This window comes from Convolutriloba macropyga, chromosome 3 (assembly GCF_964194025.1).
Source record: "Convolutriloba macropyga chromosome 3, txConMacr16.3, whole genome shotgun sequence".
Lineage (NCBI taxonomy): Eukaryota > Metazoa > Xenacoelomorpha > Acoela > Convolutidae > Convolutriloba > Convolutriloba macropyga.
The window spans coordinates 12,133,175-12,155,303 of NC_134470.1; the positions used below are offsets into that span (position 1 = coordinate 12,133,175).

General features: G+C 36.9%; 2 protein-coding genes across 3 annotated transcripts in view; one reads left to right on the top strand and one right to left on the bottom strand.

Moving 5' to 3' along the window:
- Positions 1-22,129, top strand: part of LOC142335945 (mediator of RNA polymerase II transcription subunit 13-like) — a 177,974-nt gene that overhangs the window by 85,159 nt on the left and 70,686 nt on the right. The gene's annotated exons all lie outside the window — the stretch shown is intronic.
- LOC142335952 (histone acetyltransferase type B catalytic subunit-like) overlaps positions 3,604-22,129 on the bottom strand; it is a 182,460-nt gene continuing 163,934 nt past the window's right edge. The window contains exons 2-11 of one of the 2 annotated variants that reach the window (XM_075384368.1): positions 19,356-19,449; positions 19,096-19,171; positions 18,912-19,032; positions 18,633-18,777; positions 18,099-18,252; positions 9,551-9,655; positions 9,374-9,480; positions 8,796-8,953; positions 4,494-4,610; positions 3,604-4,047 (exon numbers count right to left, since the gene is read on the bottom strand). In XM_075384368.1, the coding sequence (XP_075240483.1) occupies positions 3,850-4,047; positions 4,494-4,610; positions 8,796-8,953; positions 9,374-9,480; positions 9,551-9,655; positions 18,099-18,252; positions 18,633-18,777; positions 18,912-19,032; positions 19,096-19,171; positions 19,356-19,437 (1,263 nt within the window). In that variant the 5' untranslated portion in view covers positions 19,438-19,449 and the 3' untranslated portion in view covers positions 3,604-3,849. The remainder of the gene's footprint in view (positions 4,048-4,493; positions 4,611-8,795; positions 8,954-9,373; positions 9,481-9,550; positions 9,656-18,098; positions 18,253-18,632; positions 18,778-18,911; positions 19,033-19,095; positions 19,172-19,355; positions 19,450-22,129) is intronic. The other variant, XM_075384369.1, reaches the window with a different exon arrangement.

The window sequence follows — 22,129 nt, forward strand, 5'->3', positions numbered from 1 at the left end:
CCATAACTCCATTGGGATTGAAAGAATCGAAAATATCAACAACAATTGATTTTTGTACAAAAACATTTTTAAGGGCGACTTATTTTGATGTCAATTCGTAGTTGAACATACTCCTGTCTCTCAGTGAGAGGCTACAGGGTCTAGTATCAATATCAATAAGCATTATAGATAGTAACTAAAATTTATGAGAACAAAGTTCAAGTACCGGGCATCTAAAAATGGGCTTTATGGGTTTATCCCGTTTCTATTTCTGACATTGATTTTTTATACTGACTCTCTTCATTTTGAATTGCTTTGCTGAGCAGCTGCTGTTTAAAAGGACTTTGAGCAGAATGACAGAGTGAAACTAGCCTAGAGAAGTCCAAAAGATTTCACGCAAAATGTCGAAAAAGCGGCAAAATGAGGTAAAGCGAAAAAAACGTTTGACGAAGTAAAAAAACATAGCAGGACAAGTCCTGACGTACAATTCCAAGAATTTTCATTGACTAAACAGAAAAACTAGACCTAGAATGGACTGAGTGAATAAAAAAGTCTGATAAATTAAAAAAAATAGAAAATCAATGTCAAAATGCCGCATGTGAACAAAAAAACCACTAGCGAGAAATGAAAATTTAATTCAAACAAAAAACTGGGCCTAGAATGAGCTGTGAATGCAGTGAAAAAACCACTTGGAAAAAAATCCGATCCAAAAAATCGAAAAAAAAAACAGTAAAAATCAGAGTGAAATTGCCGCATGTGAACAAAAAACCACTACCGAGAAACCGAATTTTTGTTCAAACACAGTTTTCTCACTCTACTTTAAAATTAGAGCGAAAAAAATTCACGGCGCAAAACCACTCGCTTTTTCGCTCCATTTCCCGTTTCGGCGTGACCAAAATCACTACTCCAATTTGACTTCAAAAATCATGAAAATGTGTGAACAGATCTTAAAAAAAAGACAGCGCCCCAATACAATTCAAATTCTTTGAATTGTAAAAATAGGAGCGCTTTAATAGCCGGCTGAGAAGATGAGGGCGGCTATTAACAAGCTCTTTATAGTCATTTACTTGAATATTTCTCTTAATAATCTAATTTCTTTCTACGTTTTTCTATAGGACGGTTCATTCTTTCAATTGCAAAAAGACAGCACAGCCGGAATAATTCGAGAAAGGACTCGAATAGTTGTCTCCAACAAAAACATACCTTTTGAAACTACTAGTATCTACTACAACCACTTACAAAAACTAAAATGAACAAATATATAGTCGAATAAAAAAATCTGCAAAAAACTAATAGCAAAAATTGAGAAAACTTAGAAACTTTTTTATAGCTGGCAATATGCCAAAAAATTACACCCGTTGACCCGCTCGCGGGCCACCGGGATTGAAACAGAGGGGAAAAAAGGTAAAAATTGACAGAATTTGTTTATAAGCGTCAAAAAGTTGTGCAGTTTCAGTTAAGGTTCCAAAATTAAACTTAATACAGCTTCTAAAGTGAAAGCTATAATTAAATAGAAATGCCCGCTAGCAATCTTTCTAATGAACTTTTATTACCTAATGCACTATGACTTAATAACCGGGCTTTATCGATTTGTCTAGTTTATTTTGATTTTTTTTCTTTTGACCTTGACCGTATTCACTACACTGCGCAATTCAAAGAGTAAAAGAAACAAAAATCCATATTCTAAAAAATTGAGTTGAGTTCCGACAGGAGTCAAACGTGAAAATCGTGACTCATTGAAAACTTGGTCGAACTGTAACGCAAATTTAAAAAAAAAACGAAACATAGCAGCAGGACAAGTCCTGAAATACAACCTAAAGAAATGACTGAAAAACTAAGCTAGTGTACCTGACCAGTAGCCAATTTGAGCAACGCCAAACAGGCAAAAACTTTCACAAATTTAGACATAACCAAACAATCAGCATTGCTAAAATTCTTAAAGCTAATATCCAGAAAGCCAAACTTTATCCATTTAAATATACCCATTACAAATGGTATCTTGAAATTCAATAGCTATGAACTCGCACCATTAATTAGATTCATTTATGCCTCATTAATACCTAATGAGACCGGCCAACAATGATAACAATGGTAAACCAGAAAAAAATCGGTCACAAATTTACCGTAAAAAATACGGTCCGAAATCAAATATTCACAAATTTATTATGACAACAGATAATGCCAAAGTCACAAAAAACATTAGTGGCCGTTGAAGATAGCAGTCTGACAACTTAAACACAAAGCTCTAACGGCTTTAATCCTCAAACACATAGTCGCTTTTATATTAGCAACATAACAATGAGAGGAATTTAGATCACTCAAAAAAAAGAAGTGAAGCGCGGAAAAGTTCCCTTCAGTGAAGAGGGTCCTGAAAAAAAGCACTAAAACGGTCAGCCGAAAATTTTGCATAAAAGACGTTCACAGTAATTGCCTGAAACTTCGTTTGAGAGCAATTATTTTTCTTAAAACAAATCAGATTGAAAAATAAACAAAGCTGGAGGATTGTCGAAAAATAGTCGCCGTTGACGCGCTTGATGTACATAGGGATTGAAACAGGAAAAGAAAAGAAGACAAATTGACTGAATTTTTTTCTGTTTTTTTTTCAGTGTCAAAAAGTGTTCTAATTTGGCGTGCAGTTTCAGTTAGACTCTAAAACTGTACTTAATTCAGCTTCTAAACTGAAAGCTAATAAGTTTAATACCGATATCAGCTAGCAAACACTCTAATGAACTTTGATAACCTAATTCTCAATGACTTAATCACCGAGCTTTATCGGTTTATCCCCTCTTTTGATTTGGCTCTTTTGACTTTGACCGTATTCACTATATTGCGTAATTCAATACGTGAAAGAATTTGAATACCATTCAGTTGAAACAGTGAGTGAAGTAAGTCAGAAGTCAAACGTGAAAGTCGTGACTTATGTAAAACTAAAAACGTGATCAAAAGGTAAAGCGAATAAAAAAGGAGAGCGCCTAAATGAAAGGCTGACGGCGGCTTTTAAACATGAACCGTCTGACATCGGGCGAATTGCTATCGAATACTAGCGTTGCAACCATGGTCTAGAGAAAGTTTTATGATGTAAAAACCTCCGACCAGAGGGGGTTAGAACCCACTACCTCTCGGATGACAGTCCTGAACAGTCTCCACTACGCTACACCAGCTATAAACGGACATCTCTTACAATCCGCTTTACTTTTGCAACAGACATAATTTCTGCATGCTCGCAATTGAAATTACTCACCAAAATCAAAATGTCACGCTTGAAAAGTCACTCCAGAAGTGAAATCGAAAGAATGTCTTAAAAGAAAACTCACGCAAAAATTGTGCATACAAAAGACACGTTTACAATAATTGCTTCAAATTTCATTCGAGAGCAATTAATAAAGATATGCTGCAAGATGTCAGTCAAAATATAGCTTCACGCTGAAGAAAGTAAATCAAATAGCATAAAACAAAAATCGTGCCGAGAAAAACTCTCTCCAATATAATTTCCTTCCATTAGCTTCATTTGAGAGCAACTAATTTCCTGTGAGCAACTAAACGTGTGAAGCTCCTAATTGCTACAGCAGAATAGCAGCACTACCAGGATTCCAGTACAATAAGTGTATTCTGTGTTATAAAAACTCATGTTTAAAAATTCAACTCACCAGGGCACATAATATGTACAAATTACTCATCAAAAACAATACAACACAGTTCAAGCACAGAGCATTGTGAATCACTTCAATATTAATCACATGAAATTGTAATTGAAAAATGTCCGAAATTTTATCATCAATGCTGGAGTTTAACATCAAAGCAGAATTGTTCACAGTCTGCAATGCAAACAAAACAATCCTCTCAACAATTTTTCAAACGGGTCAAAGTAGCTCAAAGGAGGGTACTGAGTTTAGAGGACACCTGCATGTAGTGGGTAAGGATCCTGTCGTAATTCTCCTCCGCCTTCGTCTCCAAGTATTCCCCCTCCATTAGGGAAGAAGCACCCATCCCCTCGTCCTCTCCACCCTCCTCATTGGCCAGTCCAGTGTCCATTTTACACTCAAAACTGCTCAGCTTAGTCTTTGGCCTCTAAAAATTTTCTTCAATTGAACGATGATAATCTGTATTAGTCTATGGTAAACAAATCCGTGCATTAGTTCATCAATGTTCCGCGTTCAGATTTGAAAATTAGCAGAAACAATGGCCCCTTTTATCCATATTTCGTTCAGGTAATTTGTACTGTCGGTATTAAGTACCTACTATTACAGCATTAGCTCAATAGACGCCACAAACCAATTTTGAAATTTAGTTTCAATTACACGAGAAGTATCCAACATTGGCTCCTTTCTATATCTTGCAGAAACCTTTTCAAATACAGTTTTTGACCAGTTGGAAATTATTTAGAAAATCAATTTAAAGCTAAGCAGGAATATGTTTTAAAATTAGCCAAACGCGCATGCAATAGATTTTTGTTCAACAATGGAAGCTGGATTGACTTTGAGGCATGTTTGTCTTTTCTAAGAAAGCCTTCTTACCTCGAGAGCTTTCCTGACTTTCTGCCTCAGTTCTTTCCTGAACTTCTGCATCTGCTTTTTGTCTTTCCCATTTATAAAGTGGAACTCTAGAATCTTGTACACGTGCTTGAATTGTCTCTAAAAACATACTCAGCGATAAAATGTTGATGTTATACAGTTCGGGAAAACTACAAACAATTTCGTCAAATGTAGTTATTTTCACCCGCCCATAATACTTTCAAAATTATTAAGTTACTCGAAGGTCTAATTGTCCAAGTTGCAACCATTCGATGTAGCCCAATTTCCATTTGAAAACCAAGCATTCATTGCAAGGTTGTGATGACGATTGGTCTCCAAAATTTTTGATGCCAGATTCTGCAGAGACGAAAATTAATCCTTCGACAAAAACATGAACGGATTTTAACAGCACCAAGGTTTTTCAAACGCTAGAGCGTGAATCACTTCAATAGCAAGAGGTTTACTGATTTTCCACTTCACGCTTTTTCAGGCGAAGAGCTTGGTTTCGGTGAAGAGATTGGAGAATAGAGCCTAATTGTTGGGACATAACTCTAGACCAACAAAATCCATGGTAACTCAAAGCCGGCAATTTCCATCATTATTGGGTCGTGCGCGCAATGCTGCCCTAAGACCGCCACACTCAGGTCTCAAAAAACTACTCTCCATTGGCTACGGTTTTGAGCCACATCCTAGCATAAGATAAACCACTTCACTGTTTTCCCATTTCTTGATAGACAATCTCGGAGGCTTCAGTGGTTTCATAAGTTTGTCAGGTACAATTTTTGTCCCGCTTTTGCATACACCGCCAGGGGGTCTTTTTCAATCGCTCCTTTTAATAGAGGCGTCTTTAGAGTCCCAGAGCTTCAAATTTAGAGGTTGAGGTTATGTTCATTAGAGAGGTTTTGTCCTCTGTGAAAAACGCGTCGATGCAGCGAATTTCGGACTGTAGACTGGTAAGGTCAAATTATTTCACTGGCCAGCTCTCACATCCATATAGTAGCAGTACACTTCTCACTTATGCCTCAAAATTTCAACTTGATTAACTGTGAGATGTTTCTATGATTCTACAATTTTCAGGTTATTGAAACTTCCCACAGCTTTTCTAATGCTGGCCTTTCCCTCTGATGTTACAATCCTACCTAGTTGGATATTACATCCAAGATGTGAGAAGTCTTCGACTTAATCTATTGCTTCGCCAAAAACAAATTTCTGGTTGCAATCCTGGGCAAAAAAATAGTCTTTGCGACGTTTAATTGGAAACCTATTGTTGCTGCATTATTGATTATATTGTTGACTAGTCTGTGCATGAGCTCGGTTGTTCTCTACCAACTATATCCTCTGCAAAATTAAGGTCCCGATAGTGATATCGTATAGTGTCACGCCTAACTTCTTGCTTCGAAACGCGTGCTCCATTATCCAGTCGCCAGTAACGTTGAAGAGAAAGGCATCTAGGATAGTCTTGTTTTCTCCGCTGACAACCAGAGTTCCCAGACATAGTTTCCTAAACTCGGACTTCGCTGTAGGTTTCAGTGTGCGTGACTTCTGTGCTCACTTACAAAACTAACTTCCATACTCTTTTCACAGAATGGACTCGTTTCCGAACTTTAAATTCTTTCTCCGAACATTTGACTTTGACATTAGATTAGATTCGAACATCTAGTCAAGAGGAACTGGTGACAGAAGATCATTTTGAGAATTTATCTTCCCAAACCAGTTCCTCTTTCCAACCCAAACTACAGATAACCCCAAATCTGGTTGCTGTATTCGGTCGAGAAAAAGTACGGTAAAAGGAACCCAGCATTTACGATAGCCTGGCAATCACCACGAAACACACCAGAGAACTTAGGTTAAAAGACAACATGTACCGAAAACAGAAAAGGCTACTTAAAAAAATCTGATTCCAAATTTGACCCTATTTTCAAATCGAATTTCTAACACCCGTATCTTTCAAGCAATCGACGTTTATAATAACCAAGTTGCTGTGACCTACATTCCATTTCAGTAAATTAATAATCAATTTTAATTAACAAGGTGAGTACGGTGGTTAATTTTTCTGTTGAGAGAGGTAAGTCATATATGATTGAAAACAAGAAGCTCCTCTACCTAGAAGATCGCCCAGATTGCCGGAAATTGCCGCCGTTGATACCCATAACCAAGATTGAGATTGAAAGAAGAAAAAAAATAGAGAAAAAATGATTTTTGTAAAAACAATTTTAACGTGCGAACTATTACTCCTGTTTCGTAGTGAGACCACACAGGGGCTAGTACCAATACCAATACGCATCAAAGATGGTAACTGAGAACAAGGTTTGAGTACCGGGCATCTAAAATTGGGCTTTATGGGTTTATCCCGTTACTGACTCTGTTCATTTTGAATTGCTTTGCTGAGCAACTGCTGTCTAAAAACACTTTTAGCACAATGAAAGAAGAGTTAAAGGTAAGGTAAAGCGAAAATTTTTATTCGACGAATTAGAAAAACGAGCGAATGAGAGAAGAGTGAAACTGGCCTAGAGAAGTCAAAAAGATTTCAAGCAAAATGTTGAACAAGCTGTGAACTAAGGTAAAGCAAAAAAACTTTATTCGACGAAGTAAAAAAAACATAGGAGAACAAGTGTTGACGTACAACTCAAAGAATTTTCATTGACTTAACAAAAACTAGACCTAGAACGAACTAAGAATGAATTGGGAAAACAAAAAAATCGGATCAAAATAAAAAAAAACAGAAAATCAATGTCAAAATGCAGCATGTGAACAAAAAACCACAAGCGAGAAATGGAAACCTGGTTCAAACAAAAAAGACTAGGCCCAGAATGAACTATGAATGGATTGGGAAAACCATTTAAAAAAAAATCCGATCCAAAACATCGAAAAAAAACAGTAAAAATCGAAGTGAAATTGCCGCATGTGAACAAAAAATCACTAGCGAGAAAACGAATTTTGTCCAGTTACCGTTTTCTCACTCTACTTAAGATTAGAGCGAAAAAATTAGAGCGAAAAAATCTCACGCCGCAAAACCACTCGCTTTTTCGCTCCATTTCCTGTTTTGGCGTGACCAAAATCACTACTCTAAATTGACTTCAAAAATCATGAAAATGTGTGAACAATTCTTAAAAAAGACAGCGCCCAATAAAATTCAAATTCTTTGAATTGTAAAAAAAAATTAGGAGCGCTATAACAACCTGCTGCGAAGCTGAGGCGGCTATTAACAAAAGACTACCGTCGACAGGCAAGGGTTTGGATTTGGCAAAATTTAGATTAAGCGGATGGAGTTCATCAAATTTATAACAGGGCATTTGCCAAGCTAGCATTAGGTTGGCAATATCTGAACTTTATAAGTGGGTCTGAGAAAATTTATCTGAAGTCTAACTGTCCAAGTTGCAAACATTCGATATACCCCAATTTCCATTCGAAAAATCAAGCATTCATCGCAAGTTCGCGAAGACGAGTGGTCGCCAAAAAATTTGACGCCACATTCTGCAGAGACGCAAATTAATCCTTCTACAAACGCTTCCGATTTTTACAGAAGCTAGGTTTTTCAAAGCTAAAACGTGAATCAATATGTGTTTATTGATTTTCCGCTTCACGCTTTTGCCGGCCTAACATTTTAATTTTTGGGCAACAATAATTGGGCAAAAATATTCGGCTAAAAAACACAGAAATATAAGACAAATTAAAGACTAAAATATGCGTAAAAACTTCGCTACTGAAACCTACCAGTATAAAGTCTCACAGGTTGTTTTCCTTCAAACGAGCCGACAATTTGAGCATATAAATTGGACGTGAAGGAACCATACAATAAGGGGTTCGTCTAATTTCTATGCTGGTCTTTAATACATCAAAATGGGTGTCGTCTTAACAAATAGACCTACCAAAATGTAGAAATTTCAACGAATGTGATTGGTTGAGAAATTTAAAACATTGTACCTTTATGCGTTCAATTAGCCTAAATTTGACACTCTAATTCTGGATTATATTTTTTTACCGCATCTGGCCATGCCTCGCGGGCCATGACCATGCCTCAGCGGCCCGTGGGACTTGATATGAATCTATCACAACCGAACGTGAGACCAGTTTCCCCTAAAAAAGTATAGTTTTTCTATTTCGGCTTATTGCGATTTCTGATCAATTTTACGTTAACACACATACCCTATTTTAAAACATGGAGAATTTGTTGAACAATCAGCCAATCAGAAAACAATATTCCTATTTTCTCAATTGTGATTGGCCAGCAGTAAAGTTTCTATATTTTGGTACGTCTGCCATTTTCACTAGCGCCAACATCAAAATGTTGGAAGATTGACTAACATTGTTAATCTTTGTTGTTTCTCTGCTTTTGATGAGCAGCTCTTTGGTGAGTTTGTTCAGTCTGTGAGGAGATTCGAAAAGTCCGGCAAAATTGTCAACGAGATAGTGGCAGTCAACTGCATCTCGCATTGAAACGAAGTCTTCCGAAGGGTCCTCGACTAAACATGTTATATAATATATAACGAATAATATATTTAAAACCATTAAAAGACTTCCGCTCTACAAATATTTATATCTAATGACAAGCTACCTTGAGCCAGCTAATTTACCCACAAATAACGTGATTGACACCTTCGAGATTTATGTCGATCAATTTTAAATAATTCTATATGACTGAAAGAGTGCGAGCGTAAGAACAACAAAATGCCATTTCTCATAACACAAGGGTTATTTAAGTGGAAGATTAGATCTCATACGAATCGTACTTTGCGATCATGTTGTTCAGTTTTATCAACATTTTATAAGTTGATTATTGAATCAGTTTCAGTTGTGAAAAATATTCCATGAAGCAAATTTAACTTGCATATCTATAGAATCCTCCGCACTCAGTGAATTCAAGCACAGTTAGAGTTACATACCTGTGATGTCCTGAACCTCAGACACAGTTTGCAGGTCATTGTAAATCATTCGTAATAACTGTGACCCGTGACCTTTGCGTAGATACGGGGGCAAAATTAGAAACTGGCTGAAACATACGGTTAACATTGGGAACCGGAACAAAACGAACAGAATAATTCCTAAAATTTAGCACTAACCTAACTCGAGCCCTTTTCTTATCTGGGTAGCAGAAAAACAAGTACACGGTACAGTAGCCCACGAAGCAGTACCGTTTTTCTCCATCAATAGAACACTTCTCGAACCTAAATCACAATAGCATGGTCGAGTTGAACACAAGTAAGAATTTTGAGAATATTTAACAGAACTTGGTTACTCACATCATTGTAGAAATTTAAATTAATCAATTAAATTGTACATTAAACCCACTTAAGATTTTGCTCGCAAATAGTTCAGCCCTTAAATTTTTTTCTACATTTTAAATGTAAGAACTAAATGTTTGCCACAATTCTTTTCACAGAAACTAGAGTTTATGCAATCCAGACTAATGCATATAGTTTCATTATCTAGCGCCATGTTTAGATTTCAAATCAATTCTAAAATTGAAGAACATCTTTGATATTTAGTATTTATGATTTCCGTTAATTCAAACAAGTTTTTGGTAAATTTGTTCAAAACTTTTCGCGCAACTTAAACAATCTGACAGCAATTCTGAAATCTCCCTGCAGTAAGGTACCAACGTAGCCAAGAAATTACTCCTCATTGAATAGTTTTTGAAAAGTTGAAGAATTCTTGTCATTAAAATGTTTGAGAAAAATTTTGGCCATTTCCAGACACATTTCCCGACACTTTTGTTATCCTATGAAATTCTGCTGAACCAAAACATCAAATATTGCGTGTATTGTTTAAAAAGGATGCGATGACTCATAAACACTCTAAACTTACTGTTTTGTGGAAGCAGGAATTTTTGAGATAATGAATTTATTAAGAATATTCAGTCATTTTTGACAGCTCTGCTTTATTGCTCAATGAACTTAACTCCTGGAAAAAATTAATGTTTCAAGGTGAAATATCACAATAATTGAACCATTTACAAGACTATTAGCACATAAATCAGATAAGATCTCTTAACGGTAAAATATTAAAATCGCTTTCTGATTTTGCATTGCACGTTTCAAAACCTCGCGGTAGCAAAAACACTGACTTTTGTGTAAATAGGTTGAGTAAAAATTTCATATCGCCGCTCGAGGACTATCTAGATCTAAAATAACCCAGCAAGATAAGGGCTCACAAAATCCAAAGCAACTGAACGCCTTAAAAGTAAGCTAATAATAATAATAAATTGTTTACTGGTGTCTTTACAGAATAAATAGAGCACTTACACAGTTGATCAATACATAAAAAGAGCACCAGAAAGATCGCCATTAGACCATAAGGTCCGTTTTCAGGCGTCTCATAGTCGGAATAGAAATTTCATGTTATTTATTTTAAAAGTTATTTAGTGGAAATCAAAATTAAGGTGATAGCGAGAAAAAGGAAGGTTAGTATTAAAATGATTTCAAATTGGTCAAAAATTTTGATGAATAAAGTTTCGATTTTAAGCAATAAATTAACCTAGCGAGTTGTTCATTCAGTAAAAAATAAATTTCTAGCTTTTCATGAGCAAAATTATTTAACTGTGCACCGCTCAAATTTTTCACTTTTGTTACAAAATTAGAATCCAGTTTGAGAAAAACGTTTAAGAGTTTTCGGTTTTTGTTTGACAGACTGTTTTCGGTAAAAGATGAATTAGGGGGGACAGCTTTAACTCGTTTTTCGCATGAGCACAGTTTTGACAGTTCATTTTGTGTAATGAAGTGATTTATGTCCATGATGCAAATTTCACGTCTTATGCATTTTGTCATCAATTTGAAAACTTCGTACAGATGAAGCTCTTTTGCCGAAAAAACTTTGTATTTCTCTCTGATGAGAGAAACTGAGTCAAACTTTCGAAAAAAAAGATCACTCTAAGTATTCTAATAATTTTTGCATCGATTTTCTGCATCGTAGCTTTACTGGCAGTCCCATAGACTAGAATCCGGTATTGAACCACTGGTTTAACGTAAGTGTTGAAAATCTTGATCAATTGGCTGCGATTTAAAACTTTTCTCAATTTATAGAAAAGTGCGCAAAATTGTACCAATTTCTCTTCTACGAGTTTCGAGTGTTCTCTAAAACATAATTTTTTGTCAATCGTTATGCCCAAGTAACTTAAAGAAATTAGATTTTCAAGGCGCTTTCCGTTCATTGTAAAGACATCATTTCGGTCATGCTTAGTCTTAAAGGTTATGGTTTTACTTTTATCCGTGTTCAGTGTAAGTTTGTTCATTTTAAGCCAGTTTTCTGTTTGAGATAAGATCTGTTGATGTTCCCGACAAGCATTTGCTTTATTTGATTTTGTGTAAACTGCAGTATCATCAGCATAGAAAATGAAATTCGAGCATGGGCTGTTGTTTTTCAAATCATTTATGTCAACAATGAAAAGAAGTGGGCCTAATATAGACCCTTGTACCCCGTATTTGACTTCTGTCATTTGCGACTTCCTTTGTCCAGACTGTACAAATTGTTTCCTATTTTTCAAATAAGATTCCAAAATATTATATACAGGACCCCTTAGTCCATACATTTTACACTTTTGAAGCAGAATTTTTCTGCCAATAGTGTCGAAAGCTTTACGTAAATCTAAAAATGTGCAATAAAAGTGCTCTGTATAAGAATGTTTTGATGATCGCATGAACTCAACCAAAGTGCTAACAGCGTCAACAGTTCCTCTTTTTTCCCTAAAACCAAATTGTTTGCTGTTTAAAATTTCAAAGTCTTTAAAATGGTTAGAAATACGATGTAGAATAATTTTTTCAAAAATTTTACCAAGACTTGGTAAGAGATATTGGGCGGAGGTTATTGGGTTCACTTTTTTCACCTTCTTTATGTAGCGGTATTACTGTGGCTATTTTCAATGAGTCCGGAAAAATGCCTTCCTGAAAACATGCGTTAATCAGTTTGGATAGGTAGCGCGCGATTGTAGCTGCTACAGATTTTATAAAGATATAGTTAAGATCCATATAGTCTTCGCTGTATTTTGACTTAGACTCCTGGACTACTCTAAGCACTTCTTTTTTGCTCGTTGGTAACAAAAACATAGATTGAACTTGTTGATTTTTTATTGAACACTCACTTTGTCTAAACTTTTTATTCAAATTTTCACCAATTGCTGCAAAGAAGTGATTGAAATAGTTTACTTCCTTTTGATTGAGATTTCGTACTTTTTCCCCGCTCATTTCCACTAAGATTTCTTAATGAAAAAATTTTCTGTTTGATTTTGCTGCATGCTTTTCTATTATTTTATAATAAAATTGTTTCATTTTTACTTTCACCATACGTTTGACTTTTTTACGTTGTTCTTGGTACTTTTCTTTGGCCTCAGTTGTTTTTGATTTCATACTTTCTCTGAACATCCAATTCTTTTTTGCAGTTTCTCTTTTCAATTGGTTATCAACCCAGCTGTGATGGTTTTTATTTTTTAAAACCTGCTTGGGAAGATAACTGTCCAAAATTGATTTCAGTAAAATTTGAAGCTCTTCAAACTTGTTATCAATTGTCTTGTATTTCTCACAACTTTCCAGTTTTGATATTTCATGACTCAGATAAAAATTTATTTTTTCAATAAGGGAGATATCTTTAAGTTCTTGCCAGTATCTTGAAGTGATGTATTCAAGTTTGTTTTCCATCTGTGTTCCTGCCTGAAAACCAAGAAATACAGAATAATGATCAGATATGCATGTTTTTTTTTTTAACTTTTAACTCTGCCGTAAAATTGCAAAAAAAAGATGTCTAAATTTGATTTTGAGCATTCGGTTTCTCGCGTGATTTAATTTTCATCAATTATTTTCATACAACCTCCTTTCAAAATTTCCTTCAACGTCTCTCGTTTCTGATTGCTCTTCAAAAAATTGATATTAAAGTCACCACAGACGATATTATAAGATTGCGGTTCTATTATTAAACTGTCAATATAACTTTCAATTTATGTAATGGTTTCAGTGTTAACTGAATTTGGAGGCATATAAATGCAAGTTACATAGATGACGGTTTCGACGGTTCCGGTTACTCTCATAGTGATTGCCCATTTAAATTACACGATTTAACAACTTGTGCTTGTAGAGATTTTTAAATAAAAATAGCAACACCGCCTCCTCTTTTTTTTCTGTTGAGAGGTCTATAACCCTCTAGGAACAATGATTTTGTGTGATGAAATTCCTTGAGCCACGTTTCCGTCAGACAGATTGCCGACGGTTTCTCGCTTAGGCTTTCTAGTAATACTTGTAGATCGTCAAAGTTTTTGGTTAGTGAACGAAAGTTTTGAAGCATGATTTGGAAACAGTTCGACATGTTTATCGATAAGAGTTGAAGTTTTAACTTAATTGATTAACTAACTAGCTACGCAGGCCGCCAGACAGCCTAATGTAAAAAGTTTACAAATGATTAAAATAGAAAAAAAAACAAAAAACTCAAAACAAAAGCAAAAAAGACAAAAGAAAAGCAAAAAAACTTTCAACAGAATAGTACTATCAAATGGAATCAATTCCCGCGAAAATTACAGAAAGAGAGCAGCAATGAATACAAATTTAATCTTCCTTAACTCCTGTCTTTTCAAAAAAAGACTGCGTATATCACAGTCAGAAAAGACTACTTGCGGAAATCACAAGCAGATTTAAGGACGGAGAACTTGGCTAACCAAAGGTTTTACCAGCTGGTGGTTCTCTGCAGTGTCAGGTGCAAAAATAATACTAATTTGTAGAATCCTAATAAAAATATAAAATTGCTCTTCCGGTTGAACATGATGGGAATTTTTGAGTTATGAAAACAGAAAGCACATTTTAACATAAAAAACAATTATTTTGATTCAGATTTTGTTTTCTAGTTCTCATCTTATTTTACTATTTTTGTCGTTTGGCAGCGGGAGATCTGACGTCTACATCATCGTCCTGAACATTACGATTTTTAATGGTTGTAAGCTTGTCTAATTCTTTTATTTCGTTCACCCGAACGAATTGAGGTTTTTGTTCGTTGTTTGCAACGGGCACGGAAACAGCCCAATTGTGTGTTGTTGTAATTAAGTTGCGTTTCGTAGCCTCTGCTTTGATTTGAGCCTCACATTCAGGGAGTGGCTCGTTTATGTAGATGTTGTTTCCATTGATAGCGTTTTTCTTGTTTCGTAAGGCTAGTCTTTTCTTAAAAATTTCTTTTTGGTCAGCAAAGTAGATGAACTTGCAAATAACAGTAGGCATATTGTTGCACTTCAGTTGACCCGGTACAATATGGCAAGCTTTGATGCTGGGTATCTCCAGGTACACTCCAAATTCATCAAAAAAATTTCAATGTTTCGAGGGTAACGTTCTGTACACTTCGGCTATCAAATGGGGGGTTAACGATTAAAACGCTATCTTTCCTTGAGTACCGTTCCTGTGCTCTGAGCCTATCGTTCAAGTTTTTCTGGTTTTTTGTTAGCATTTCAATTTTTTGGTCTTGTTCGACAATAGTTTTACGAAGCTTAGATACTTCCGTTTATAACTCTTGTATTTGTGATGTTTGTGTGTTGTTTTTACTCACGATACCATTGGCCACATTCTCTGTGTTGGTTGATTCCATAGTCCAGTCAATAATAATAGAAAAAAATAGAAGTTCAATTCAGTTGTTTTGATCAATAAAAGACAAGAAAAGATTCAGTTTCGATAAGCTAGCTAATGCGTGAAACGGCCTGCGTAGTTTCTTTTTATAGACGTAGAAACATCAAGGTCAAAGAAGAGAAAGAAATAGAGCAACCGCTCTGTATGAAAACTATTTCCGTTGACCACTAATTCCTTTTGCTATCTAAACACCCAGCCACATGAGTGATTTGAAGGTAGATTACAATACCTTCTAAGGTTTCTGAACAACAAAAAAGAAGTCAGCTTAGCGACCGATTGCAGGAAAATAGATGTCACGCAGTGATTTTAAAAGAAATTAATTAAGTCCGATTGGTAGCACAGATGAGATAAAGTTGTTATGGTAACTCTCCAATATAGCGAGCTCCTAGGAGGGTTCCTCCTACTTTTTATTTACATTTTTGTCCAATCAGAATTGAGTTCATTCTATTAATAGATAAGAAATATTAAGTTTTGTTTCTGAGAGTTCATGCTCGATACTTGTCATAAGTATTTTCAAGCACTTTCGAACTAAGAGAATGCAAAGAAAAAAAGGAGAATGTATTTCTCTGTTAGGTAAAGTAAATTCTATTTCAATTTAGCATAGGGAATCGAGTAATTTGGCTAAAGCTGCCTCCCAGAATAAACAACTAACGTCGGGCGAATTGCTCTCAAACGACCGGCGAGCGGTTGGCTTCGTCAGTAGCTAGCCACGGGGGGGGGGGGGGGTGCACTGGGGGCTGATGGGGGCAACACTGGGTTGGGGGGGGGGGCAACAGCGCGGTGGGGATGGGGGTCAACGGGGGGGGGGGGGGGTTGTCAACCTCTCAGAACCGCCCTTCATACCATAAGTATAAGTATAAGTCTCCAAAACAGTTTGAGCTGAAACAGAGCTGAAAGGCTCCAAGAGCACTTAATGCCCGCTGGGCGCTACCTGTTTATCCCCTTTTTGAGGACGAAAAGTCAAAAGCGTCAGACGAAAAAATCGGTCAAGCGAAAAATCGCATTAAAAAAAAGACCAACAGGACTAATATAATTGCTACAAACTTCGTTTGAGAGCAATTAAACAACTGGACCGTATCGTTAATCCAACTACAAAAATTTCACCAAGTTTATAATTTAATTCATGGTTTGATTATAAATAAACTCACTAAAGAAATAAACATAACCGATTAACGTCGGGTGAATTGCTCTCAAACGAACGGCGAGCGGTTGGCTTCGTCAGTAGCTAGTCACGGGGGGGGGGGGTGCACCGGGGGTTGATGGGGGGCAACAGCGCGGTGGGGGGTGGAGGCAATAGTGGGGGAGGTGTCTCAACCTCTAAGAACCGCCCTTCACACCATAAGTATAAGTCTCCAAACCAATTTGAGCTGAAACAGAGCTGAAAGGCTCTAAGAGCACTTAATGCCCGCTGGGCGCTACCTGTTTATCCTGTTTTTGACAAAAATTTGCCACATAAAGCTCTCGAGTGCCCGGTTGGCTTCGAACACTTGTTGTTCTAACATATATATGGACATTGTCACTTACTCTGTCAGGTCAGTTTATTGACCAACTACATCATCCCGCAAAAAACGATAATTGTCCTAAAAAAACTTTTTGAATTTCAATGTTCATTACTGAAATTTCAAGTAACTAGGTTCACATTGTACCAAACTCAAATTGAACTGCGTGGGAGGGGAGGTGGATAACAGCAGATAAAAAGGACGTGATGAGTTTCCCTTTCAACTCGAGAAAATTAAAAACAATAAAATTTTCGTTTTCCTTAAAACAATTCAGGGCCCTTATTTCATATACCGCGAAAGACTATATTAATAGCTTTTATGACATAGGCATCTTTTATTGACTTTGAAGTGGTTCGGAAAAAAGAAGATTTAACAGACATTTAGAGACTGCGAGTACTTTAGAGAAATTGCCCTTAGATATGGATTGGATCCCGGAAACTTCCATCACCATCCGCGTCTGGAAACATTTTCAATGTAGCGCACGTTCTTCATTGCACAAAGGCGGATATACGCATAGCAGACAAAATGATATCCGCAACTCTTTTGCGCACTTGTTCAATGAGGTTGGTGATGATATACTGAGCCGTGTCTTGCAAGGTGAAATCTATGCATGAAAGTGTTTAATCTAATCCGTAGTCGAAGAGTTGCCTGAATAAAAATCACGAATCCATCCAGAAGCTCAAATACTAGCAAAGGATAATCGACGTCAAAAAGGCCACCTTTTATCTATTAATCTTCGCATGCACAGGAGGAGCCCGTCCGTCTGCATCAAAAGCCATGCAGTGTTTGGCTACCAGGATCCGCGATAGGAAGGAAGATTCGTATTCACACGCGATCACTTACATTTGGACAAAACTGAATTTCGCGTAGCTCCATACTTTGCCTTCGTGGCGCGAAAGTCATGGTTAGGGGTGAAAGTTGATAGTAGAAATACTCCAGCAGAATATAAACCGACTAACGTCTGAAATTGCTCTCGAATGACAGGCGACGCAATTTAATTCAGGGGCTGTAGCCTAGATGAATTTTCTTTATGGGTGCAAAAACATTAGCCGACGTTACGATTCGAACCCCGACCTCCTGCCTCCAATTACGTCACCTCGACGGAGGTACTAACCACTCCGCTATTCGGTGTTTGTCATCGAGAAACAAACGGTTTTGGTTGAACAGCAAACTTTATTTCGGAGTGAGAGCAATTGAAATCACTCAAAAATCAAGAAATGCGTGAAAGTTACTTGAAAAGTCAAAGATTATTCTAGATAAGAGCAAGACGGCCATGCAAAAAAATTGCGTAGAAAAGACACACACACACGTTTACAATAATCGCTTCGCATTCGAGAGCAATTAAAAATTGCAAACTCAACTGCCGCCATGCAGCAACAAGTTTCTATAATCAAATGACTATTATGGCTGAGGATTACAAAACCCACGCTCTCAAAATTAAAAGGGAACTGCTAATTAACGATTAGCCAATCTTAGTTCAAACAAAATGAGCCGACTTATAGGCGATCTAAGGTTTCACTTACACAGAATAAAAAAGCCACTGTGGATCCTCATCGTCAATGAAACTTGCTCCGTCTATGAACCAGGTCAAAAATGTTTGCATGTTTTTGTGATGTTGAAGAAATCCAGGTGTATCCATATCCGCTTTGTACAAGCAGAACTGCTTCTCTTTATGCTCTGAAGAAAAAAATAAGTACCATTACTTTCATCAAAAAATTTGTACGAAATCAGAACGATCAAATGCCCACCAGCATTACTTTTCCTTTCTGGTAACATCTTATCAAACAAACCAGACAATCAATATTTAAGCATGGCATGTCAAGAACGACAGTATACTTTAAAACAATCTTTACAAAAAATGGGAAATCAAACTGATATAATGAAAGCTTTAAGTGCAAATAATTTCCTTTTCAGGCAACATACAATCCACCAGGTTTTTCCACAATAATGATAGCCCAGATAAACATAACCGACTAACGTCGGGCGAATTGCCCTTCGTTTGAGAGCAATTAATAATAAGAGCCAAAATAAGAAATAGGCAGAAAAATATACAATACCATCAAATCGCGTGTATTGCGTTATCATTTTCCCTGGCGGCTCAAATTTTTCGTCCTTCTTGATTTCCTTCACAAAATCGGCTTCTGATTGAACAAATCCGTCAACAAAATTTTCTTTGAGCGAATCAATTGGATCACAGTCAGCCTTGAACAGCAAATTATATACAGAATTCTCAGTGAAATATATCTATTAATTTATGCAACAAGTAAATATTTAACCAATCATCTGAGTACTTTCGTTTCAATTGCAAGATTGGAAACCAAGAAACCACCAATAACCTTAGCTTCTGCAGCATTTTCGGCAATCTTCTCTGAGTAGTTCACTTTTATCCAACATTTCAAGGATCCAGCTGTATAGTACAGGTCAACCGAAAGATCTCTATATCCGAAAACTATCTCGCTAAAACGTACAGGATTGAAGAAACGGAAAAAATACTCTCAAATAAAAACTTCTCTAACTTACTCTTCTCCAAATAGCTGATGCGCGAACTGTGGTTTGAAGGTACACTCACTTGAGTCAATGTCGTCAATTTTTTTAACTAAAAAAGACTGCTCTAACTTCAGGATGCTATCAATTTCATTAGTCATTTGCGCATATTATTATCAACCCAAACGCAAAACATTTATATTTTATGAAATGGTTTACTATATAATGACATGTTATCTGTAATTGGGGGTCGCATTACGCCCGGCGGGCGGACAAAACGGATTAAACTATCTTACCGTAATGAAAGGTACAGCACTCGAGTGCACAACTTTTAAAAGGCTCCAACGCAGATAAATTGGCCATTGTGCACTGAACCATCGCTTATCATCTGAAGCATTATCATTTTCAAGTTAAACTTATATAAAACTCCCCAAAAATATCCTAAACAAATAGCAGTCTTCTTCTTCATGATGAAATCATTAAAAGAATGTGTTTTGGAATGTGAAATGGAAATCGCGCGTGGAAGGCCCTCAATGTAGGCATTTCAGAAACGAGATTCTGAATGCAATGAGTTACTAATGACCTCCGTGACTCACCGAACAATACTCTAACGATAGCATGAATATTTTGTCATTGACCGGGGCGAAATCTACGAATTAAATGCATTCGGATAAATGGAATTTTCGAGGATTGCAATAAAAGTTTGAGTGAAAACACTATGGATACTTGAACTCTTTGCTGTCCTAAATGTCGAAGCAGAAGTGTCCAGTGTGAAACGTCTAGGGAAGTTTGACCCAGCAAGGGTAAGACCACGAACAGCCATGGTTGAATTTAAATCTCCTTGGGATGCCAGAAAGGTCTTAGCACGAAGTATTGAAAAACGTGATATACTCCATAAAATATTTTCCTCCAACCAGCTCTCACGCGTGAAGATGCCCGCACAGAAAATGTCATTTTGAAACGAAGGCGCGAATTGATTAACCAAGGTGTTGATCCAAAAGTTTTGAAGACTAGAAACCTTCAACTGTTCAACGACGGGATTCTAGAACCAATTGTTAGTGATGATTGGAAACCACAACAATGACTATACACAATAACATATCTTACTCAATTACGAAAGACGTTTTAAGTTTACAAACGCCCTCAAAGAAAACACATGGCAGGAGCCCCTAGGGCACTGTGGAAACTTTGGACTGATTTCAGAAACTTACGGATTGAAAATGATCTAATCAAGAAACAGAAACGTATTGACGAATTTAATAACTTAACACAAATAGTCATTCAGAGATCACTTTTAAAAGAAATTCTACCTTTTCTTCATGAACATTGCGGACACTTTGGTATGGCCAAGACATTTTATCGGGTTCGAGAACGATTCTACTGGCCCGGGATGAAAAAAGATGTCCACGAGTGGGTAAGTTCTTGTGAAGAATGCTGTCAAAAGAAATCTCCACACCAGAAACACATACACAGCCTGACAACGTGGAAACCAAGTCAACCGTTCTGGCAAGTTGCCTTAGACATTATGGGACCTTTACCCGAGTCCAGCGGAAACAAATACATTCTGTTGATTGGAGATCAGTTTACAAAATGGTATGAAGCAATTCCCATGAGCAACCAAGAAGCTTCAACGGTAGCTAAGGCCTTTGTAAACGTATGGGTTACAAGGTGTGGTTGTCCGGCAAATCTTCATAGCGACAAGGGCAGTAATTTTATGTCCAATCTTTTCAAGAACATGTGTAAAGACCTGGGAATTAACAGGACTTCAACAACAGCTTATCACCCTCAAGGAAACGCAATGATAGAGCGCACCAATCGCACAATCGAAGAGAGTCTTGCAAAATATGTGGGTGAACATCACAACACCTGGAGCGACTACCTTCCGCTAGTAATGATGGCTGGCGTACAGATCATCAATTCACTCTGTTACGAAGTACAGCCCCTTTTACCTCCTTTTCGGACGATCATGCGCGGTGCCGATTGATTGCATGTATCAAACAATACAAACCAAATTCTACCCAACTTTGAGTGATTACGTTGGTTGCTTGAAAGACGAACTACATACGTGCCATGAGCTGGTACGGGAAAGCATGGATGTTGAGCAAGAAAGACAAAAAACCTACTTTGACCGTAGCACATTTGGACCACAATATGAAGTAGGTGATTTAGTAATGGTGTTTAACCCCACAATAAAAACTGGCCAGACAAAGAAATTTAAATCCTTTTACAGGGGACCACGGGTAATACGTGAAATAATAAACGATCTGAACTTTGTTATTGAGGATGTGAAAACAGAAAAACAACAAAAGGTCCACTACGATCGACTCAAACGTTTTAACAGTAGAAGTGCCACCACTGACAAAAACATAACCTAAGAAGGGAAAGATTGAACCGAGAATATTACAAAACGACCTTACGGAGGACAATGATTTTGTGGAAATTGAAGTGGTGACCCCAAAATTGAATTACACTGAAAGAAGAGAAGTTCAACCTGAAGGAAATATTAGACAAATTAATCCTAAAACTCAAACTCACAATTAGACAGTCAAAGACGAATCGTTTCAAACACCTATGGGTGGGAGTGCAAGAGAATCAATAAATACTAACACCAACAATAAGAGCAGAAACAAAAAGATACCTACGCCCAAAGTAGCCACAAAGCAGAAGCGGGTTAGTCTGGTGTCAACATCCGAATGGAGTGAAGGCGAAGAATTTCCAAACAGGAGCACGGCTTCTACTTCGCAAAATGTCGCCTAACGACGATATCAGACAAGAAGTGCGTCGGGAATAACAAGACCACGGAAACTGAAAGACTAATTTTTATTCAAGGATAACGATGCAGATGAAAAATTTGATAATGATGTATTTTTTTAAAAGGTGATACGACAAAATGCAGAGAGCGTGGAACCCACATTGGATCGTGCAGTTGAACTGGAAACTTCTTCAGTTGGTTAGCATATTAGGTTTTTCACAATCCTTGGAGATTGTGGGGTATGATTTTGAGAACATTCTACAGACGCAGAAATTTGCAATGACGGAACCGACATAATGTGAAACGTCACATACAAAT